The 17,518-nt window shown below is 40.5% G+C and overlaps 1 protein-coding gene across 1 annotated transcript; it reads right to left on the bottom strand.

Annotated features, from left to right (window-relative positions):
* Nucleotides 1-2,935: 2,935 nt before the first annotated feature.
* LOC134615072 (myosin-4-like) lies at nucleotides 2,936-17,173 on the bottom strand. Its single transcript, XM_063459452.1, has 40 exons — nucleotides 17,137-17,173; nucleotides 14,059-14,271; nucleotides 13,827-13,970; nucleotides 13,297-13,453; nucleotides 13,180-13,207; nucleotides 12,966-13,080; nucleotides 12,524-12,616; nucleotides 12,364-12,427; nucleotides 12,178-12,276; nucleotides 11,899-12,002; nucleotides 11,672-11,810; nucleotides 11,419-11,537; nucleotides 11,183-11,332; nucleotides 10,922-11,092; nucleotides 10,526-10,832; nucleotides 10,362-10,429; nucleotides 10,129-10,216; nucleotides 9,904-10,021; nucleotides 9,629-9,752; nucleotides 9,410-9,546; nucleotides 9,065-9,320; nucleotides 8,734-8,976; nucleotides 8,464-8,640; nucleotides 8,221-8,366; nucleotides 8,032-8,122; nucleotides 7,563-7,952; nucleotides 7,352-7,478; nucleotides 6,544-6,662; nucleotides 6,194-6,390; nucleotides 5,923-6,106; nucleotides 5,668-5,833; nucleotides 5,175-5,299; nucleotides 4,768-5,076; nucleotides 4,417-4,620; nucleotides 4,195-4,320; nucleotides 3,909-4,079; nucleotides 3,716-3,820; nucleotides 3,504-3,599; nucleotides 3,256-3,387; nucleotides 2,936-3,073 (listed from the first exon to the last, which is right to left on the bottom strand). The coding sequence occupies exons 2-40, from the start codon at nucleotides 14,257-14,259 to the stop codon at nucleotides 3,056-3,058; spliced, it is 5,808 nt and encodes a 1,935-aa protein (XP_063315522.1). The 5' UTR covers nucleotides 14,260-14,271; nucleotides 17,137-17,173; the 3' UTR covers nucleotides 2,936-3,055.
* Nucleotides 17,174-17,518: the final 345 nt, after the last annotated feature.

Genomic DNA, 17,518 nt, shown 5'->3' with positions numbered 1-17,518 from the left:
AGCAAGGGGCTCAGTGGGTAGGTGGGAGAGCAAGGGGCATAGTTAGGGTAGCTGGGGCACAGTGGGTAGGTGGGGGAAGCAATGGGCACAGTTAGGGTAGGTGGGGAAGCAGGGAGCAGTTAGGGTAGGTGGGGAGCAGGGGGCACAGTTAGGGTAGGTGGTGGGCAGGGTGCACAGTTAGGGTAGGTGGGGAGCAGGGGGGCACAGTTGGGGTAGGTGGTGGGCAAGAGGCACAGTTAGGGTAGGTGGTGGGCAGGGGGCACAGTTAGGGTAGGTGGTGGGCAGGGGGAACAGTTAGGGTAGGGGGAGCAAGGGGCACAGTTAGGGTAGGTGGTGGGCAGGGGGCACAGTTAGGGTAGGTGGAGAGCAGGGGGCACAGTTAGGGTAGGGGGAGCAGGGGGCACAGTTAGAGTAGGTGGGGAGCAGGGGATACAGTTAGCGTAGGTGGTGGGCAGGGGGCACAGTAAGGGTAGGTGGGGAGCAGGGGGCACAGTTAGAGTAGGTGGGGAGCAGGGGGCACAGTTAGGGTAGGTGGTGGGCAGGTGGCACAGTTAGGGTAGGGGGAGCAGGGGGCACAGTTAGGGAAGGGGGGAGCAGGGGGCACCGTTAGGGTAGGTGGTGGGCAGGGGGCACGGTTAAGGTAGGGGGAGCAGGGGGCACAGTTAGAGTAGGTGGGGAGCAGGGGGCACAGTTAGGGTAGGTGGTGGGCAGGGGGCATGGTTAGAGTAGGGGGAGCAGGGGGCACAGTTAGAGTAGGTGGGGAGCAGGGGGCACAGTTAGGGTAGGTGGTGGGCAGGGGGCATGGTTAGGGTAGGGGGGAGCAGGGGGCACAGTTAGAGTAGGTGGGGAGCAGGGGGCACGGTTAGGGTGGATGGGGGAGCAGGGGGCAGTGTGGTGGTAGATGGGGGAGCAGGAACTCCTTCCTGCTTCCCCTAACACACCAGCCAGAGGGTTCGCCTGCCTGTAGCTCTGCCCCACTTGTAGTGTAGCTCCGCCCCCGCTTGCCATATAGCTCCACCTCCGATCGTTGTTTAACCCCGCCCTCTTTATCTCACTGACAGATCCGAGTGGGGTCTATCAGTGAGGGCTGAGTTAAGAGGCAGGGTGGCGGAGTGCAGCCACGCTACACAGCGCAGCCTGTATTAGGGGAGAGCTCTGAGCTCTCCCTCACAGGCTGTTACTAGGAGACAGTGCGAGCTGTGTCGGCCACAGGGCGCCCCCTGGTCCATGGCACCCTGTGCGGCCGCACAGCTCGCACACCCCTAAGGCCGGCCCTGCACACACACAGGCAGAAAGTCTCACACACACACACACACACACACACACACAGGTAGACTGTTACACACACAGGCAGGCAGTCACACACACACACACAGGTACTCACACACACAGAGGCAGACAGTCAAGCACACACACAGGCAGACAGCCACACACACACACACACACACACAGGTAGACTGTTACACACACACACACAGGCAGACAGTCACACACACACACACACACAGGCAGACAGTCAAGCACACACACAGGCAGACACACACAGGCAGACAGTCAAACACACACACACACAGGCAGACAGTCAAACACACACACACACACACACACACACAGGCAGACACACACAGGCAGACAGTCAAACACACACACACACACACACACACAGGCAGACACACACAGGCAGACAGTCAAACACACACACACACACACACACACACACAGGCAGACAGCCACACACACAGGTACTTACACACACAGAGGCAGACAGTTGCACATACTCACACACTCACAAACAGGCAGTCATACATGGTTACCTCTGTCCTTTATGGTCTGGGAGGAGTGAAGGCAGTGCAGTCCAGGCAGCTCCTGGGGTCTGATTGTTGGTGAAGCAGGTACTCCTTCCTGCTTCCCATGCAGCCGTCATTTTAGCTCCGCCCCACCGTCATTTAAGCTCCGCCTCCGCCGTAAATTAGCTCCGACCCTGCCGCAAGGTAAGCCCCGCCCCCATGCTGGGAGGTTTTTTTTCTACTCCTGGGTGGAGAATAATGAAATCCTCCACCTGGGTAGCCGGCAATGTGTGAGCTGTGTCGGCCACAGGGCGCCCCCTGCTCCACGGCGCCCTGTGCGGCCGCACAGCTCGTACACCCCTAAGGCCGGCCCTGCTGTTACAGGGACACTATAGGTACCCAGTCCATTTCAGCTCATTGAACTAGTCTGGGTGCATTGTCCCAGGTCCTTAAACCCTGCAATGGTAATTATTGCAGTTTTTGACAAACTAGAGGGACTAATGGATCTTTAGGCAACTTTTGTTTTCCTGGCATTTTAGTATCCCTTTAAGTGTCTTTGTGGAACTGGAAAGTCGTTCACATGACTAATTAAAGGGGAATGCTCTCTACTGAAAGTTACTTTGTTGAATAAAACATTGAACATAAGCTCTAATGTTTGTTAGCCTTTTATATGCAATACTGCATAAAACATCTTTTTTTTTTTTTTTTTAAATCTATAGTCCTTATTAGACAAAAGGATTTTTTTTCCCCTCCCCAATTTAGCCGCTTTTCACTGTGCTGACTGCCAGGTACAAAGGACAGAGCTTATAACAATGATTGAGAGGGAGCTACAATGGAGTGGCTCAGTTGCAGGACCAAGAGTTAGGGATTCCTACATTTAATTTTGTTTTTCAGACTTTACAAGTGTATTTATATTTGCTAAATATAAGGAATAAGTAAGCATAATATTCAAAAACCACCAGTTCCCCTTTGATGTATATTGCTAATGAATATTTTTCTAAAGTAAAAAAAAAATATATATATTTTTTAAACTGTGGTTTATACTCTTATCAATCAGATATTATAAAGATGCTTACACCTTACTGAAGTAACAAATGTAATATAATTGTAATAATCAATCTATTTCAAACAAGTAACACAACAACATATTTAGAAATGCAATATATAATTTATTTAGGGTAAAGTAGGGGATGTGGTGGGATGTAAGGTGCTAGAAGGAAGAAATTCACATTTTGCAAGATTCTCTCTCTTCAGTTATTTAAGCTTCTTCACTCCTGCCCTTCTTTCTGTAAGACGAATGAGATATAGATTAAATTAAACAATCTGCAGCTATAATTCAAGCTCTTGACACAGTTTTTAATGTGTCCCCTGTGCCCCCCTTCCATTAACAAGCTTGATAGAAAATGCTATTTCATAATAACTAAAAGTAGACTGAACATGATAGAAAAATTGTATAATTTTGTTGTACCTTGCCAACATCACGGCTCTTAGCTCTGAGCTTGTTCACTTGAGACTCGGCAATGTCTGCTCTCTCCTCGGCTTCCTCTAGCTCATGCTGGACCTTCCTGAACCGACCCAAGTGAGCATTGGCTTGTTCCTCCTGAGACATGGGAATGGATGAGGGAAAGTTAACAAAGTATTTAAAAACAAAAAAACAGGGTATTCTAATTGGACTTTGGCTGGGTACAAAAAAGAACCCATTAGGTTTGTACTTACAGATTCCTCAGCTTGTCTCTTGTAGGCCTTTACTTTCAGCTGCAGTTTGTCTACCAGATCCTGCAATCTCAGGACATTTTTCCTGTCTTCTTCAGTCTGAAAGAGGAAAAACAGTTTTACAGAATCTACTAGAGATCATGGCATTATTTTGGGGGGGAATTAGTTTTATTTTGACCAGTGTCATTTGATTACACAGAAGAATAATCCTTTACCTGGTAAGATAGCTCCTTCACTCTCCTCTCGTATTTGCGCACACCTTTAATTGCCTCAACTCCACGCTTCTGTTCGTTATCCAGTTCATTCTCTAGTTCTCGAACCTGCAGATCACATCAGCAGAGTACAGATTATTATTTTGCAACTTTAAAATTCAATCTCATTCACCACAACCCAGTGACTTGTACGTACTCTGGACTCAAGCTTCTGAAGTTGCTTCTTGCCACCCTTCAGTGCTAGCTGCTCAGCTTCATCCAGACGATGCTGCAGATCCTTCACGGATTGCTCAAGGTTCTTCTTCATTCTCTCCAAGTGAGAGCTGGTGTCCTGCTCCTTCTTCAGTTCCTCTGCCATAAGAGCAGCCTTTGGAAGAAAATCAAGAAGACCATGAATAACAGCAAACCCCCATCTCCCCCCCAAAAAAATTTACTCAAAAAAAACAATCTGCTCATAACATGAAAACTCAGGACAAACATACATCGGTGATGGCCTTTTTGGCTTTCTCCTCAGCATTTCTTGATTCTTGGACAGCTTCCTCAGCTTCGCTCTGGAGTTGAGCAATGTCAGACTCAAGCTTTTTCTTGGTGCCGATGAGACTGGTGTTCTGAAGTGGAGAAGAATATAGTGTATTAATTATTCCATCTAATTAGGCACATTCTGTCAATGCACATTTAATTTGTTTCCATCGTATTTATTTTACCTGTGAGTGCAGAAGCTGGACGCGTTCACTTGCATCCAGGAGCTCTTGTTCTGCAGCCTTACGAGATCTCTCTGTCTGTTCCAGAGCAGACCTGTTCTCTTCAAGTTCAGCCTGCAGCAGGTTGGTTCTACGTTCAATCACGGCCACCTGTTCCTTCAGATCTTCTTGTCCTCTTACTGCATCATCCAGGTGAAGCTGGGCATCCTGTTAAAGAAATATCAACATATATGTTCAAGCTGTTACCTATTATGGACAATATGCTAGATACCACATTTTCAGAATCAACTGCTCTAACATTAGAGTAAAAATAATAAATTCTTAATATTAATGTGTGTGGTACTCCTGAAATACCTTAAATTGGGCCTGCACATTGCGGAGCTGCTTCTGTGCCTCTGCAGCCTGGCGGTTGGCATGACTGAGCTGGATTTCAAGTTCATTCAAGTCTCCTTCCATCTTCTTCTTCAGTCTCAGGGCATCATTCCTGCTTCTGATTTCAGAGTCCAGTGTGCTCTGCAGGGTATCAACAGCTCTCTGGGAGTTCCTCTTCAGCTGTTCAATCTCTTCATCCTTCTCTGAAATCTTCCTGTCCACCTCAGATTTGATCTGGTTCAATTCCAGCTGAACACGGAGGATCTTGGCTTCTTCATGTTCCAAAGATCCCTATTAGAAATATATATGTATCATTGGTTGTTTAAAAGTATCCCTTTACACGGCAATATTGGTTGCAGATATTTTATTAATTTATTTCAGACACATACCTCTGCTTCCTCCAGGGCAGCCTGTAGGTCGCCCTTTTCCTGCTCAACTTGCTTCTTAGCCTTCTCCAGCTCGTTAATAGATTTACCACTTTCACCGATTTGTTCAGTGAGATCTGAGATCTCCTCTACAAAAGTAAATATTTATTTAGACTTTGCCAGTGACTGGTAATTTAGTTTATTGTAAGTTCAGCAGAAATTCAGCAGAATTAATATAAGTGAGGTTGGGATTTGTTGTACAACAAATACTACAGTAGCAGGAGAATTACAATAGAAAGAGATTTAGGAGACATAAAGGTCTGCTATAATCTCAACATAGTTCAGTCATTTGCAGAATTTTTCCCTACCATAGTTCCACTTCTTGTGTATGTGTTTTTAGTTGCCATCTGTATAACTATACTAATGCTAATACTAGAAAATATGCTTAAATTAAGTTGAAGAATTATTGTGAAGTTACCAATGTCTTCTGTAACCAATGTAATATAGATAAACCTACGTTGCAAGTTCTTGTTTTCACGTTTCAAGGTCTCAACTTGTTCCAGAGCCTCCTCATAAGCATTCTTCAGCTTGAAGATATCAGTGCTCAGGCCACGGGATTCTTTCTGAGCAGCCTCCAGCTCAGCCTGACCCTCTTCGTATTTCTGCTTCCATTCTACCAGGACCTATTAAATTAGTACAGAATGATTATTTGCTGATATTGTAGATTATTTTTTTTTGTTAGGAAAATTAGGAATTTGTTTTCAATATCTACCTTGTCGAAGTTCCTCTGCTTCTTGTCTAGAGCAGCTGCTGCACTGTTGGCTCTCTCAACATCCACCAACAGGTCTTCCACCTCAGACTGTAGTCTCTGCTTGGTCTTTTCCAGGGAGGCAGATTTAGAGTTCACAGCCTCTACCTGTTCCTCAGCATCTTGCAAGCGCTGGGCAAGCTTCTTCCTGTAAGGACATTGATGGTAGAATTTAAGGACATTATTCAAAACGTGATAACATTGTTTATATTGGGTTTATTTAGTGGGATCATACTTGGCCTCTTCCAGTTCCTCTGTGCGCTGAATGGCATCAGTTTCATATTTGGTCCTCCATTGAGCAACTTCACCATTTGCTTTGGACAAAGAGCGCTGAAACTCAGCCTTGGCCTCTTGTTCCTCCTCATATTGCTCACGGAGCAAGTCGTTGTCATGACGGGAGGATTGGAGTGCGTGAGCCAGGGCATTCTTAGCCTGAAAAAATGGGAAATATGTATTCAGTGTAATGACAGAACTGAAGGTTTGGAAATTTATGTTATATAGCAGGTGATCTCTTTATAGACTTAATCCGATGCCCTAATCAACAATTTGTAATACATTGATATTCAGAAGTCCTCATAGTTTTACCTTTGATTCCTCCTCAAGTTGCCTCTTGAGTTCCTCTACTTGTTGTGTGAAACCTTGCTTTCCTCTTGAGAGCTGTGAAACCAGAGATTCCCTTTCTTCAAGCTGGCGGGCGAGCTCACCTAGAGTGAACCAAAAATTAATGCAAAGCTTTGCAAACACCAATAAGCAATGTTGTATGTAGCAATGTGCTGAACTAAATTACTATTTAATTTGACGTGACAATGGGGTGCCTTGGCTACCCACTTGGAAATAGGTTGAGCTTCTCACCTTTAAGTCTCATAATTGTCTGGGGGAAATTGCAAGATAGTTTCAAAGGTTTTGATATTTGGAAGATACTGCTTTCTTAACTATGTGCATGGCATACCAGTAACAGTTTTATAGAACTATACCACGCGGGTACCTTACTGTTCACAGACTCTTTAAAATTAATTGAAAACCTATTGACCTATGTGGGAAAGGCTCTGGCAAGTGGGGCGCCTACATTCAGCCTTTCCGGTCTGCTGTATCTTGTCTTATCTCTAATGTCCTGTCTAAATTATTTTCTTTGCTCTTCTCTAAACCTCAGGACCCACTCACAAAAGCCAAAAAGAAATTTGCAGCTAAAATTCCACTGGCTAGCCAAAGAGCTATAGCTGAATTGTGGACAGGTGGTTTAATAGCCAAGCTGTCAGAATATTGATGACTGGGGATTTTTTCCAAGCAAGCAATGTTGGTTTATAATTTGCAATTCCCTTGAATCAACTCATGTGGGTTTCATTTGGTTTGAATGACAATCTTTCAATATCCTTACATTTTTTATTCTACATACCATTCTCAGTTTGGAAGCGAGCCCTTTGGGCACTTAGGTCATTGAGAAGACGTTGATGTTCATCATCCCTTGCCTTCACTTCACTGAGTTGGTCTTCAAGCACACGATTCACTTTTTCAAGGTTGGCCTAGAAGAATAATTAGTAATTTTATATCTTGCACAATTATAGATCAGTCAAACTAAAAGTGTTCCTAACTAACCACTTACTTACCTTTGATTTGGAGACATTTTCAAGATTGCTGGCGAGATCATCAATCTCCATTTTCAGCTCACTCTTCTCTTTCTCCAGCTTCTGCTTGACACGTTGTAGGTTATCAATTTGTTCCCCAAGTTCAGCAACACTGTCAGCATGCTTCTTGCGCAGAGTAGAGGAAGTAGCTTCATTCTGAAGGGTAGCTTCCTCCAAGTCACGTCTCAGTTTCTGGAACTCCGCTTCACGCTTCTTGTTCAGCTCAATTTGAGCAGAGGTAGCACCTCCGGCCTCTTCAAGTCTCTCACTGATCTCTTCAAGTTCTCTGGAGAGATCAGCCCTCTGTTTCTCAACCTTGGCACGAGCTGCACGTTCTGCTTCAATTTCCTCCTCAAGTTCTTCAATACGAGCCTAGAACACCAGAAGTAAATGTTGTAGGGAAAACCCAATGTAGCTCACAGGATTACAAAACTGACTTGCACAAACATACCTGAAGTTCTTTGATCTTCTTCTGCAACTGAGATCCCAGGGACTGCTCATCTTCTATCTTTGACTGAAGCTGACTAATTTCAAAGTCCTTCCTGTGTGTTAACAGAAAATATAATAGCTTTTGTTAAACAGCTCTAGACAAATAGGTTTTAAAACAAAAGAAACACAAACATAAACAATAAAGACGAACTTCTTGAGTTTTTCATCAGTTTGCTGTTTGTCATTTTCAAGATCCACAACTGTTTCCTGGGACAGCTTCAGATCACCCTCAAGCTTCCTCTTGGCTCTCTCCAGATCAAGACGGAGTTTCTTTTCTTGTTCTAGAGATCCTTCAAGCTATAAGGAGAGATAAATCACGTTGTATTACAATGGTTACAAGACAATAGCAAGACAATGTTTTAGAACATAATGTTCGATTTCCACTTGTACTTACGTCATCTACTTGCTGTTCTAGCTTAGTCTTGGCTTTTGTCAAACTGTTGACTTTGTCCTCTTCAGCTTGCAGATCATCAAGTGTTTGTTGGTGTGCCTCTTGAAGGGCTTTCTTCTCCTTACTAACTTTGGACACATTCTCATCAAGGACTGCAAGTTCCTCAGTGAGGTTTTTAACCTAAACGTAAATCAAAAATTGTGATTCAAAATACATAATGCAAGCTTATTAAGCATTAAGTAGCAAAAGGGTTATCCTCATTAGTCTTTGCACCTTGTTTTCTGTAGCATGTTTTTCCTTTTCTACTTTAGCCAATGTAAGCTCCAAATCATCAATATCTTTCTTCAGCTCAGAGCATTCATCCTCCAGTTTCCTCTTCTTGGCAGTAAGTTCAGCATTACTTTCCTCTTCATCTTCAAGTCTCTCTGTGATCTCCTTGATTTTAGATTCCAGTTGGATTTTGCTCTTGATGAGGCCTTCACATCTTTCCTCTGCATCAGCCAGAGTCTCACCTTCCTGTATTCAAAAAAATAATGAATTTTTCAAATATTTGAATTTGCCTTTATTGTTTAGATATACTCTGTTTATATTTGTATCTTCTTACCGACTGAACTTGCAGAAGCAAATCATTCTTTTCCTGAAGCAGGGAAACCATTTTCTCTTCCAGTTCCTTCTTCTTGGCTTCTGACTTTATCAAAGCTTCCTTGGTCTTCTCAAACTCTTCTTTCATGTTTGCCATCTCCTTCTCAGTCTCCGCACTCTGCAGGAGAGGTTTGATCTTGAAGTACAGTTTCATCCAAGGCCAGTGTTTGACATTCATGAATGACCTGACATTGTACTGGATGATGAAGATTGCTTCCCTGTGTAATAGATTTACAGAAGGTAAGTCTTTATTTGAACACAAAGTTCTTTATTAACACTTTTTTTGAGAATATTCCATAAATGTTACCTTCTCTCAATCATCTTCTTGAACTCTGTTCTCATCAAGAAACCTCTGCAAAGAGCTTGAGTGCGAGTAATAAGTTGTGCCAACTTTTCATCTCTCATCTCTTCCAGGGTACCCAGAAGACCAGCTTTGAAGAACACCTGCAAAGGAGAGAAAACCATTATAATAACCTCTAAAACACCAATATATATGTTTGTCTTTAATGTTTCAGTCTCTTCATACCTTTGTGTGGCCAAATTTGTACTGAGTGTGATCAACATCAATGGAGCCCAGAAGTTTCTCAGAAGCCTTCTTGCTGTCAACAAACTGCCCGTCTGGAATAACGCTGGCATTCAACACTTTGTAACTTTATAAAAGTTAAAAAACAAATTTAGGTTTAAATTCAGGGCAAATTTATAATTTTATAAAACCAATGTTTGTTTTTTTGCACATACGTGTAAAACAAATACTTATTCATTTAATCTATCAGTTTATTTAAAGTAGTACATAAAATATACCGTTGTTTGAAGTCAGCATAGATGATTCTGCTGGGGAATCCTTTCCTGCAAATTCTGATACCCTCCAACACACCGTTACATCTCAACTGGTGGATAATCAGATGGTTTTCCATGATACCTGATGGAGTGAAAAAATGGTCATGGTTTAAGGTGGACTGGACAACATCCCAACAGTGAAATACTCTGTTCTCTTATCATATGAATCAATTCAGAATGGATATTTACCAGGAGTTTTGGACTCATTAGGAATCAAACAACGCACAAAGTGTGGGTGAGTGCTTCTCAAGGTGCTCATCAGCTTGTTCAGATTTTCCTGAAACAAATATGGAAAATATGTGATTTAATGTGACGTCTGATGCTTAAAGTGGGGTAGAAATAAAGCTACACTTCTTATAAAAAAAAAGAATACTAATAAATGTCCAGATTTGTGTAAAGTAAACAATATAAAATGTACATACCCTGAACAAAGCAGACACAGTCTGGAAGGAGCCTCCCTTCTTCTTCTTTCCAGCACTCTTTGCAGCATCTATTGTTTAAGGGTAATGGGAGTTATGTGTTAAACTAATAAATGATAATGTGGAAGCAGTGACTAATATTGCATGATACATATTTTAATACCCACCATCAGTAGCTGAGTAGCTGGAGTAGAGTAAGGACAACAGTTTCACTGAAGACTTCTGGTAAAGCTGAACAACAGAATCGTTCAGTGGGTCCTTGTTCTTGTCCAGCCAGCCACTGATATTGTAGTCCACAGTACCAGCATAGTGGACCAGAGAGAAGTGAGCTTCAGCCTTTCCTTTGGCAGGCTTGGGTTTCTCAAAGTTCTTGCACTTGCCAAGATGCTGTTCATACAGTTTGTTCTTGAAGGATGTGTCAGTGGCTTTGGGGAACATGCACTCCTCTTCAAGGATTGAGAAGATGCCCATGGGCTGAAAATGTACATATCAGTGAGAATTTCATACATCGTTAACCTGTGTTTCCACAGCACAATTTCCCTGGATTCATTTTTGGAACCCACCTTCTCAATGAGTTCAATGCAGGCAGCCAGGTCCATACCAAAGTCAATGAACTCCCAGTCAATGCCTTCCTTCTTGTATTCTTCCTGTTCCAGGACGAACATGTGGTGGTTGAAGAACTGCTGCAGCTTCTCATTGGTGAAGTTGATGCACAGCTGCTCCAAGCTGTTGAACTGTAGACGACACAATTGTTGAATAAAATGTACTTGGGTTTTAAGTTATAAAAATATATTTGACAAGGTTTTAAATAAATGTTCACTTACATCAAAGATTTCAAAACCAGCGATATCCAGCACACCAATGAAGAACTGTCTTGGCTGCTTAGTGTCCAACTGTTGGTTGATACGTATGACCATCCACAAGAACAGCTTTTCATACACTGACTTGCACAGGGCACCAACTGCGTTGTTACACTGAAGGGAACAGACATTGCGTGAGCCTCTGTGCAGTACTGCAGACACCTGAATAATAATCAATTGAACACTGGAAACATAATTACCTGTTGGACAGTCTGTCCTTTGGTGACATATTCATTGCCAACCTTTACTCTTGGGTAGCACAGAGCTTTCAGCATATCGGCAGAGTTCAAACCCATCAAATATGCAATTTTATCAGCAACTACAGGTTAAAAATAAAATAATTGTATACATATATTGGAAACCAGTTTCATCTATGTTAAGCAGAGATTAGGTTTCTAATTTATATCCGTAGCAGTTGTACTGAGATTTTTTCATTGAACACTAAAGACAAACCTTCAGTGCCATCGGGCTCAGCCTGCTCCTCTCTCTGCTTTTGCTTGAACTTCAGGTTGCCATGGTGCATGACAGCTCCTGTAAGTTTGTAGATACCAATCTTTTCTTCTGCAGTGAAACCCAGGACATCAATGGCACTCTGTAGGATGAGAAAGGAAGTTTGAAATTAAAAAACGGCATTCAGAACAGAGTTACAATGTTGTTGCTCTAACAACTTCAGAACTTACATCAGTAGCCATCAATTCATCTTCATCATTAATACTCTTCACAACAATCTCACCCTGGCTGATGGAAGGAAAGTCGTATGGGTTGGTTGTGACCAGAAGTGTTTCTAAAAAAAAAACATGTTGCACATGAGTAAAAATAAAACATTATACATGCAATCTCTACAACATTGTAAGTAGGTCTTACATGTCTGAGTTATATTCTGTCTGTCTATAATTATGGAACCAAATTAGAACCTGGTTCTGTGTTCATTGGAGAATAAAAAAATGTTGTTCAATTACCAACAAGTTCTGGTTTCTTGTTTGTCATGATCTGATAGAAGATATGGTAGCTTCTTTCAGCAGACAGCTGGAAGGTAACTCTGGATTTCTCCAGCAGATCTGTTCAAATAAAAGCCAATATAAGAAATATGATATATCCCATTTATAAATGGTTAAAGATAAATCAATTTGAAAAATATTCCTTACATGTTTCAATATCAGCTGAAGACAGTTTTCCGGTGGTGCCGAAGTGAATTCTGATGAATTTACCCTAAATACCATAGTGAGAGTTTAGTACGCTTGGTAACCAAATGGGGAAACATATAGATGGTAACATGAAAATGTCTATTGCCTAACAAAAACTTACAAAACGAGAGGAGTTGTCATTTCTCACGGTCTTGGCATTACCGAAAGCTTCCAGCAGAGGGTTAGCCTCAATGATTTGATCTTCCAGTGTGCCCTGTCATACAGGAGTAAAACTTGTTAATTTGATGAAATCCATAATTTGGACATTAATCTCTTATCCTACACATGGAGATAGAAACATACAATTATGCATAGATGTACTAAAAACTACAGAGAACATGTTCTGCATCTTTTTCTGGATCAGCTGATTATTTGTTAATGGAGGTTAACAGAGGGTTTTGTACTTGTTTTTAACCTCATTATATATGAATATATGTCTAACAAAAAAGTTACTTCTCAGTAACATGATAGCAGTGAATATAGAAGAAGTTATAACAGATGGGATTTTCTTTGAGCCTTTTGGTTCTTTAACTATGTATTAATAATCCCAATAGCTGTATTACCTTCAAGCTGTTAGTTGGCTCCTTTTTCTTGCCTTGATCTCCAATAGCCGCAATTGTTGCAAAATATTGGATGACACGTTTCGTGTTCACAGTCTTTCCGGCACCAGATTCTCCACTATGGATAAAGAAGATTAGAATGTAGAACGTCTAGAAAGGCTGAAGAAATAACTAGAACTTGAAAGATACAATGACAATATACTGATAAAGTACTTACGTGATCAGGACAGATTGATTGACACGATCTGCAAACAGGACATGTGAATTAGTAGAATATTCATAATATTACGTGTTGATAAAGTAAGTCTGTTAACATGAAGAAAAGGTCAGATACCTGTCAACATGGACTGATAAGCGTTATCAGAGATGGAGAAGATGTGAGGTGGGGCTTCCATACGTTTCTTTCCTCTGTAGCCAGCAACCACCTCAGGGTTGTACACTGGGAGCCACTTGTAGGGATTCACAGTGACACAGAAAAGGCCAGAGTAGGTCTAAACGGCCAACAAAACAAATAGCATTAATTTATATATAAGGGGACTACTTTTAGAATCTTTTCACAATAAAGCATCCGTAAATATTTTACTCTCAAACTGATAATTTATTTTAATATATTATAAGGGGAACTAAGTAAATCTAGGAGGCCCATTTCTAACTCCAGGCATGGATTTTACTATACAGAAGAAATTACATATACATTAGCATTTTTAATTTAAATGTTTGATGGTAATGATGTAAAGTTGTATCATTGTGATATATCTATGTCACTCTTGTTTCATTATTTCCCTTAAATAGTTTAAGTGGGGGGCACACTATCTACTTGAACTGTTTATATGGTCTTTCTATGGAGAAAGAGCCCCAACTTACGTAGATCATCCATGCTGCGTAACGTTCTTTGAGGTTATACAACACAGAGGCTTCATTCAAATGGGTCATCATGGCCATATCTTCAATTTTGTCATACTTGGGGGGATTTTGAGGGTAAACTTGGCTATCTTTAACAGTTTCAGTCTAGAAGAAAGAGAGCCATATTTCAGATAAGGTCACAATTCACAGTAATTAACAGCTGGTATGATAAGTAATAGAATTTTATATTTACCCTTCCATCATCAGTTTTCACTGTGATTTTGCCATCTTCACGAGCTGTGACTAGACCTTTCACGTACAGCTCTTTTTTGTCATCTACGAAGCAGGTGTTCTTGGCATCGAATGGCCTATTCTGGGCTTCCAATCGTTCTTTATCAGATTTACGGAGAAACTGGGCAGCCTCCCCGAAACAGGCCATCTCCCCGTCACCCATGATTGCTGGTGTCTACAAAATACCCATATCTTAAATTAATTTCTACTTTACACGGGCGTACAAAAAAATGTCAGAGAGTCAAATTTATTCTCATCAGCAGTACATTGAACAGTTTATTTAGCATAGAAACCCGGTGAAACCTTTTTAATTCTTATGAGAATTAATTCTTAAATCTTGGGCGCCCACACACATATAAGCATTTAAACTGGATCCCATATAAAATAAATATAGCTATTTTCCCGTATGTACATTATTGCTGCAGAGAAAGGATTATGGAGGAAGATGATTCTAATGCTGATTATGATTCTAATGTTGGCGGGTCTACTTTATAATTTTCAGATAATCAATGGGCAAATTTAGAGCTATGCACATTACTATTGTCATTTCTTGTATAATGTTTTATCAGCAAAACAGTGAGTCATTACAGACCAAGTTAACCAGCAAGTTATGCAATAGAAAATACAATTCTTCCACCCGGCTGTTAAGGTTTAAATGTTGCAAGCCGTTTGTCAGGTCTCTCTTAGTTAAACTGTTCGTTCTGCTTTGTTTGTTAACTTGAGGATAGTGGACTCTTGTAGGGTTAGCTCTAAATTCTAAACTAAAGATCCAGTTAGATGAAATCCAGATTGCAAAATTAAGACTAAAACATTTTATTTGTAAAAATTCTCCATCTTAGCTTGACTATTGAACACTAAGGTTTGCCATTCTTAATTCAGTTTATGACCAGAGTATTTCAAATATTATAATGTGATCCCTATGGTGTTAGAACATATTGCTAAATTTCCTTATCTACCAACCCAGTTATCTTTATAAAATAGGAGATTATGGCTCTCTAAAAATCTGCTTGGGTTAATCTCCTAAACAGTGATTGAAGTTCCACCTAGATGGCGTGTGGTGAAGCACTGTAGAGTGAAATTCATTGTGTTTTAATTTATGGAGCCTACTTTTAACTTGCAAATGACACACTGAAATGCAATATTAAAAGGGACACTACAGTCACCTGAACAACTTTAGCTTAATGAAGCAGTTTTGGTGTATAGAACATGCCCCTGCAGCCTCACTGCTCAATCCTCTGCCATTTAGGAGTTAAATAGCTTTGTTTATGAACCCTAGTCACACCTCCCTGCATGTGACTTGCACAGCCTTCCATAAACACTTCCTGTAAAGAGAGCCCTATTTAGGCTTTCTTTATTGCAAGTTCTGTTTAATTAAGATTTTCTTATCCCCTGCTATGTTAATAGCTTGCTAGACCCTGCAAGAGCCTCCTGTATGTGATTAAAGTTCAATTTAGAGATTGAGATACAATTATTTAAGGTAAATTACATCTGTTTGAAAGTGAAACCAGTTTTTATTTTCATGCAGGCTCTGTCAATCATAGCCAGGGGAGGTGTGGCTAGGGCTGCATAAACAGAAAAAAAGTGATTTAACTCCTAAATGACAGTGAATTGAGCAGTGAAATTGCAGGGGAATGATCTATACACTAAAACTGCTTTATTTAGCTAAAGTAATTTAGGTGACTATAGTGTTCCTTTAACAAGATAAATATATTAAATACAAACATTCTTTTTAATTAACTGTTTTATCTCTCTTTCTTAGCCCCAAATCATCATCCATCCATGCAACAAGGCCTTTCAATTTTACTCGGCTCTACCCACCTACCCTCCCCGGTTCCTCCTAACTATATAGGATGCTCTTCCAGCTGTTTGGAACTACAGCCAATCACCTCCTCATTTCTTTCACGTGCTATCAGCTGCTGCAGGTATGCCATTAACTCTCTCTCTGCCATCACATACAAATTCCTCTGCTACCTCTTGTCTCATCTCCCAAGTTTAACCTTTAGATTGTAAGCTCACGTGCAGGGCCCTCTACCTGTTGTATCGGTCTGTTCTTATTGTGTTGTCTTTCCCAATTGTACAGCGCTGCGTAATATGTTTGGCGCTTTATAAATACCAATAATAATAATTCTGTGTTCAGACTACATGGAATGGATATATATATATATTGTCTTGTTACCCTGAGGAAAGTCCCGAATAGGGACTGAAACGTTGGTCTCTGATTTTTAACTTGAACTAAATAAAGTATTGGAACTTTAAAGACTGGTGAGCAGCTATCCTTTGGCACACTATATATATGTATATATATATATATCCATATATTTCACGGCACTAGATTACACACAGTCCTCTATTGAACTTTACTCAAGTTTTGAGAAAAGTCCCATAGAGGACTGAACCATCGACATATTTTCTGGTGTCTAATTACACAATAAAACGCCAAGATTTCTTTACAAAGTCCTGTCAATGCACCGGGAGAGTGAGTGCTGGATCCACATGCATATATATATATATGTTACCACAATTTGCAATCAATGCCATAGACTTTGGTTGTCTTTCACTCTGATACACGAATATAAAACTCTGTACCAAAGAACTAAACTGTAAAAGGAGCTCTATGTCATGTTTAATAAACACAGGATAAGTGTGTATTAAATACTATTACCACCAATCAGAAATCTGAACTACATCTATCTAATCACTGAAATGCAACACAGCATAGCTATTATAGAAAATAGTAATGATAATAAAATTAAGCTGAAATGAAACAAATAGAATTTGGCATTTGGAAGATCGTTGGACAAAGGCATCAATATTTTTTTTTCTCTTCTTAGCAATACATATATCAATTTCTTTTTTTTTTGATTAGGGGATTATAAAATTTTAGATTTTTTTTTCTGGAACCTTCAGTTTTTTGTTTCTGAAAAATTAAAACAGACTCCCCCCCCCCATAAATAAATTAAACTATAAAAATAATAAAAACATAATTCTCATCCTAATTTAGCCCCTTGTTCATAATACAAAGCTATGTATTAATACTTACATTTTATTTCAGATTTAGGGGGAAAAAAATACAACAGCACCCTGAATTAACAAACAGAAGAAAAGGATAATGATTAGAATTTAAGACAGATCGATAAATATCAATTAAGTGCACCCCCACTTCACCCTTCACACAACCAAATGCTCTCCAGTTCTCCCTTCCTTGCTTTAAGGTCTTTTATCAAGCCGCCCCATGCTTATAGAACTCATAATCAAATTAATTTTCACTTTATATTCCCAGCTTTTTATCTTTAACTTCTCCCTTATATGTCATCTAACGATGAACGTTTAAGTCATCCCCTCAACCCAACACTAAAGGCCCCACAATATCTACAATCTAGCCTTGAGTTCTATTATTTTTTTATTTATTTTTTGCTTCCTTT

Source organism: Pelobates fuscus, chromosome 6 (genome assembly GCF_036172605.1).
Source record: "Pelobates fuscus isolate aPelFus1 chromosome 6, aPelFus1.pri, whole genome shotgun sequence".
Taxonomy (NCBI): Eukaryota; Metazoa; Chordata; class Amphibia; order Anura; family Pelobatidae; genus Pelobates; species Pelobates fuscus.
The sequence above is the reverse complement of the archived record's forward strand: the minus strand, read 5'-3'. Positions and strand labels throughout refer to the sequence as shown.

Bases quoted from the DNA above. Each gene is read 5' to 3' on its own strand.
- LOC134615072 (XM_063459452.1), bottom strand. From the start codon at position 14,259: ATGGGTGACGGGGAGATGGCCTGTTTCGGGGAGGCTGCCCAGTTTCTC. The intron at 5,300-5,667 runs GTAGGTTTATCT...TTACTTTTGTAG, and splicing joins TGAAAACAAGAACTTGCAAC to AGGAGATCTCAGATCTCACT. The intron at 3,600-3,715 runs GTAAAGGATTAT...TTCCTCTTTCAG, and splicing joins TGAAGGAGCTATCTTACCAG to ACTGAAGAAGACAGGAAAAA.